Source organism: Cariama cristata, unplaced genomic scaffold (genome assembly GCF_000690535.1).
Source record: "Cariama cristata isolate BGI_N322 unplaced genomic scaffold, ASM69053v1 scaffold19738, whole genome shotgun sequence".
In the NCBI taxonomy this organism is placed as follows: domain Eukaryota; kingdom Metazoa; phylum Chordata; class Aves; order Cariamiformes; family Cariamidae; genus Cariama; species Cariama cristata.
In genome coordinates this window covers 9,696-15,815 of record NW_009631915.1, presented here as the reverse complement: position 1 = coordinate 15,815, position 6,120 = coordinate 9,696, and the positions used below count along the sequence as shown (strand labels likewise).

The 6,120-nt window shown below is 40.6% G+C and overlaps 1 protein-coding gene across 1 annotated transcript in view; it reads right to left on the bottom strand.

Moving 5' to 3' along the window:
* Nucleotides 1-2,313: 2,313 nt before the first annotated feature.
* LOC104166288 (protein ZNF365-like) overlaps nt 2,314-6,120 on the bottom strand; it is a gene marked incomplete at its 5' end in the record, with an annotated part of 6,729 nt that continues 2,922 nt past the window's right edge. Inside the window, one exon of the mRNA XM_009706163.1 lies at nt 2,314-2,560. Coding sequence (XP_009704465.1) covers nt 2,314-2,560 — 247 coding nt within the window. The remainder of the gene's footprint in view (nt 2,561-6,120) is intronic.

Sequence of the window (6,120 nt, the reverse complement as noted above, 5' to 3'; positions counted from 1 at the left end):
TCTCTGCTGTTGGGCAGGCTTTTGTAAGAAATATTGTGTTTTACAGAGTTAAACGACACAGTGAATGAGAAATATATCTTTATTATTAGAATGTGTATATTCTAAAAACTTTTACCTGGGGTTACAGTACAATCCAATTTCTCTGGCATTTGTTCTGCAAGTAACTGTAACTTAGGCTTTGAAAACATGCAACTTCTTTTACTCTCTTTTTCTCTTCCTCCCCCAAAAGGACAACTTACAGTCAAGATCTTGGTGTGATAAATAATAAAATAAATACCTCATTTGTGAACTAGTAGTTGCACTTAACTTTGGTGACTAACAGAGTAGATAGGCATTTAAAAATAAAAATATGCTTTCAGTGTCAAGTGGCTAAAGGAACAGAGGAATATATTTTACTTTATTATCTTTCTAAAGTTCACCTTTATTAGCTTCAAAAAGGGTCATTTTTTCAGGTTTGTAAAAGGATGTGGGAAGCAATACAAAAACCTCAAGGATGTTTCTGTTTTGTGGCTTGCCTAAGAAAGTCGTCATAACACAGATCTGATGCAAGCCCATGCAACACAATTAACAACTCCTTTTCACCACACACAATGCCTAGCATAAGGCCAAGTGTGGCCTTGTGACATAGTTAAATAAATATTAAATTGTCGTTACAACCTAAATACCTGAATTGGTTTTACACTGTGACTTTCTACTGAAACAGTGTTGAGAACTTTAAACATGTATCTGATTGTTCCATTATACACTACTTAAACTAAAAGTGAGGAATACTGCTCTCTTTCTTCACTGCTACTTTCTGGGAGCTCTGTACACTGACAGTGTATGACATCTGTAGCTACCTGATCCTAGCTGACTGATCAGTCATCTTCTGCTTTAAAAATATTGCAACTCAGGTGCTTATTGCAGCAGTAATCATAGTGATACACTGTCTTTTAATGCTCAGTTCTGCTTACAGTCATAGTTATAAAAAATGAAAAACATTTTTCACAAATCTTTGTACACATACTGTAAAAATCACCTTCCACATAAACAATTTACATCTGTTAGGAGCATTTAAAAAATAAATTACACAGACTTGTCTCACCTATGCTTGCTTTTTCTTGAGAAAACAAATCTCATCAGTAACATCGACAGGATGTTCATATCTGTAAATATGGCATGAGGATTCATGTTACCAAAAAACTGTACACGCAAAAAATCATCTTGATAAATACTCTGATAAATAAGGATCCTTTTAATTGGCACAAACCAATGTAAACACATGCATTCCCACCCTGCAGTCATCTCTAACTTCCTTGCTCTTGGGTTGTTAGTTGAAATTCAGGGAACTCTCAGCCCTGTAAAGATTCTTCAGAGAGAAAAATGTGAAGGATTTTGGTTATGATCATAGCCATTTTAGGTGTCTCATTCCTAAAACCAAGCACAGGCATCGAACGTGGTGTCTTGAAGTGTAACCCGTTGCTTTAGCCTTTCACTCCCTTCGCCACAGCTGATAACCTGCTCCTGGCACTCGGTACTGAAATTTCTCCTCTGGCTCAATGCGGTCGGTGCTTGTCAGGGCTGCGGTACCAGCTTCTGGTCTCCTCGCTAGGTGACACCAGAGGCTGGTACGTATGGCAAAGCCATAAAGCTTCTGGAATTTGAAAGCTGTGCTTGAGACACCGCAGCAGCCCAAACTTGTACCAACAGACAATGTGGCTGCTGGCAGGATCGAGCGCTTTAAAGTATGTAATAAAATACGGAAATATGCCCGACTGGGCTTATGGCAGAAAATCCAGGGTAGCAATCTACTGCTGTAAACAGGCTTCAAGCACCTCAAGGAGACCTTTTGCATCTGAGTACGTCTCTGCAGGTTAACAGTTAATCATTGATCCTATACCTACCTAAGCTGAAAGATTTAATATTTAGGTGCCGATTAAATGGATTCTTCTGAACTTCAGCAACAGCACAGATGGAAAATAAATTACCAAGCCACATGCTGCCACTAAAATAATTAAACATACAGCCACAGTACTGCCCAGCAAGGTAACTGTAGTCATTTAAAATAAGCTCTATAAATAAATACATAAATAAATGAATAAATAGAAAAACCTCCATGTAAACTGAATAAAATGTCACTTCTCTTATAGTGCCCAAAGAGGGAATGGCGTTACTAAATAATATAAATCTTCCATACTGTATATATTTCTATATAATATATCTGATATGTTTTGGCATGGCCAGATGGATAGGAAAAAGTAGTATGATTAACATCATTCAATATTTGTTCTGTTGAAGCCAAGCTCCTGCGTTACTATATATTGCTAACTGTTCCTATAGCGGTTTGGCCTTTTTGCCCATCTTCGATTTTGCGCTCACTTTCCTGGCAGAGCAGACTGGTTCACCTTTCTTTTGGGCTCTCCATATTTCTCTTGAGCAATCGACAGGTTCATAGAAACATTTCACTGGCTGCAAGCTGGTTTTTTCATCCTTTGCTTTTTTCAGCAAGATTCTTCCTTTTTGAAAGGAATGAGGCTTTGCGTCAGGGATGTTATAAGAAGCATTTTGACTTCCTCGGCTCCTGAAATTATAATAGTGACTATTAATAACTATTATTCAATCTTGCAAAAGTGATAGGTCCCCAAAATGTCCCAAACCCACAGGTTTCTGAAGACAGAAATAGCCTTGTTTTACAGGACTAGGCTGAAAGTTCAAAACAAAGTTGCAAGATTAATTACATTTCTCAATACTCAAAAGCATCCCTCACTATGAGTACACGTGTTACTGGTGGACTCTTCATGCATGTTCATTGACACTTTTACTCAGAGAGCATTCTGCTGATTTTGGAGTGCTGAGACCTTACTGTGTCACTTGGTGATCTACAGGGATTTTAAAGATGCACACGTTCATGGCAACCTTCTGCAAAGAATGAACATCCCATGGTCTTTGGAAGACCACACAGCACAGTGGGTGCAGGAACTGTAGGAACTTCTCGGTGGGATCTCAGCGCTGCCGTGGACTATGGCCAGGCCCCAGGGAACTAATGCTACTAATGGCCAGTAGCTCAGGAAACTCCATACTCTGCCTTTGTGCTGGCCACCCACCTAGGGAAACTTTAGCTTTGCTGTTAGGCTTTGATTTGAAACGGGAGAGGAGGAAAGGGGAATACTGAAATTGGTGGGAAGAAGCATGCGAAACCTTAAAGGCCAAAGTAAGCTGAATTCTTCGTTCTCCCTGTGATGATTCAAGTCCAGCAGGGTTTGCTGAAATCGGTGAGCTCAGGTGCCCTCTGCTCTGACATTTTACATTGAAACTGCAGTCCCTCAGTTTAAATAAGTAAGATCATTACAGTCCCTCTTAACATAATGTTGAAATATTTTACAGCAGATACATGTAGTGTAACAGCAGCACTATGAACATAAGGCACGAGCTCATGTCTGCCCAACTACTGTGACTGAAGTGAAGAACAGATGTGCTGATGTACAAGTCAATCTCTTAAGGGTTCCCGTAGGGCTATTTTCCATAGCTCGTTATTTCTGGAAACCATGTATCTGTAGTATTACTTCTTCTGGGAGTTAAACAATATTGCACACTTGACAAAGCCAGTTTTAGAAAAAGCTGTGATTTTTCAAGTGCGTATGCTGCAAGCCCTCTCCTGCTCTTTAAAATACCAGAAGGGTGTCACAAAAGCCGCTGTATTTCTTGGTGGGAGGCAGCGAGGGCCAGTCCACAGCACAGGAACTGAGCCGTACCTACAGAACAGTTTTACCTGTCTGGCAGCTTTGCCAACCAAACTCCACTATGGGGAAGTTTTTGAGGAAAAATGCCGTGCAGGTCCAAGCTGGGGCTTGCAGGCGCTGTGCCATGCTGGCCTGGTACAGGCCTGGGCTCTCACCACTTGCTGGGGGTTAGAAATAACTTGTGTAAATGCACAAACGTTGGCCACTTGGTTTATGATTGCTTCTTGGGCACTGTTTGTTACAGTCCATTACTTAGTTGTTGTTGTTAAAAGATGTAGTGCTCTCTTTTTCTTGGATGTTGTTATAGTGAAAAAGTTACATCATTTATTCCCAAAGTACATGCAGGCGTTGGTGATTGCAGGTGATGTTAGTCACTCCTCTGCTGCACCGAATGATGCTGTTAAAACCAGAAGGTGGTCAAGGTTAATATGATCAGAGGGGATTGTCTAAAAGAGCTAAACTGCATTTAAATTGAATGAGTTTATGGTAGAGAAGATGGACATCTGTCCCTGATACACAGTCAGGGTAAGAAGGTATCTAAGACGGATGAAGATGCAGGTCATTGCACACGAAATGCAATGCTGTCAGCTGCAGACGCGGTAAATGTTTTTTTTATTGAAAGTCACAGCTGCTTGATACAAGTGACTGTGACAGTCTGAACCTCTACTCAAACATACTCCTAATCAGTCGCATTATGGAGAAAGACTGAAATGATGTAACTAAATGCCCCCCGCTGCCACAGGCACTTAAGAACAATCCTATTCTCGCTGCATTTCACAAACATCAGGTATTTTTCAAGATGGGTCTTATGATTTCAAGAGACCTAATTCTTAGCTGCTTCACAATGGGAGCTGGCATTTAAAGTTGATTTAGGCACAGATGTGCCAGCAAGTCTCAGGGCCTTTGAGAAATGGCTGGAGATCATCAGCAAATGTCTGCCATGCCCTCAGTGGGGCATTCCCTGAAATCAGCCAGGAGAAACTGGAGAAAAGGAACTGCGAAGCAAGGCAGAGGCCTTGGAGCAAGAGGGATTGAAGTCCAGCCATTGATCCCAAACAATGTAATCCATCAGTGGCCCCAAACCCCCTGAGATTACACTCAATTTTCTGGATGGGTAGTAACACTTCCCAATTTTTTTAACTGGCACATATCATTAAAACCTTGTTTTATGTACTGAGCTGAGTTAGAGCTCTTAAAAACAGCTGGTGCGGTAAATGCAAATGCTGGATTCATCCACAGAACAGGCAAAGCAAAATAAAATTTTCCTACCCCTCTGAGCATCCTCTCCTCTATCTTTTCTGCTTTATAAGACAAGGTGGGATATTTTTAATCTGGTAACACCAAATAAAGGCTACTACTAAATTCTAGTTTTGACAGTCTCTTTCCAAGGGAGAAGTATATCAGTAGTTAAACAGAAACCTTGAAAGAATTTCATATATGCCTTTGAACTCCCACTATTTGTCAGCAATTAATGAATTTTACCAAACTGCATTATATTTAGACTAAAGGCTTGTCAGTGGAAGGACTCACCTCACCGAATCATTGAATTCACTGGTTATATTTTAATTCTATTTTCCTTGATTCCAATAATATTAAGACATATATAAGCTTGAAACGTGTATACACAGTCAACTCAAAGTCTACTTTGGACAATCAAGTTTTTTCCAGAATCTCAAATCAGTAGGGAGGGGAAAAAAAAGCTATAAAAGCTATAAAAATAAAAAGTAGAAAAAAACAAAGCTAAAGCCCCACGATGTTAATTATTAATGCAAACACTGCTTATCAGCAAAAAGGTGCTTGGCCAGCTGCCTGCTAGGACTAAGATATATGAAAAACAAAAACAACCCAAAGAGCAAAAAGGCCCCCTGCAACCCAGTAGGCTATACATTGTATTTTTAGTTTATTTTCCAGCCCATCCATCTGTTCACGTGTGTCTCAGTCTTCCAGTAATTCCTGAACCCATTGGTCAGACGCAAACAAATGTGGCAGAAGTCCCAGACCTGTGGTGATGCAACAAGTTTCATGGCAATGGGAAAAAGACCCAAACGCATGTCCCCACTAAGAAAGGTTGCTCTGAGGAAGGATACACCGCCTGACTGTCACTTGGTCAAGCAGCACGGGCAATGCTCTGAACCAGCTGCGGGGGGACTCATGACCAAGTTGCAAAGACATGGGAAACCAGCCCCAATTACTTCTGCTCCCAGGACAGCTGCTTGAGTAACCTGAGATGTTGGTAGTGCCTGTGCTTTGTCAGGGCACTGGTTTGCTTACACGTGATTTTTAAGTCGACAGTGTTACTGTCAGTTAGGAAATGACAACTGTCTGTCTCCTACCTACAGAATGTTAAAGATATTTTCAGCTCAAACTTGGCCTGTGTTTACTGAAGAGATTCAACTACCAT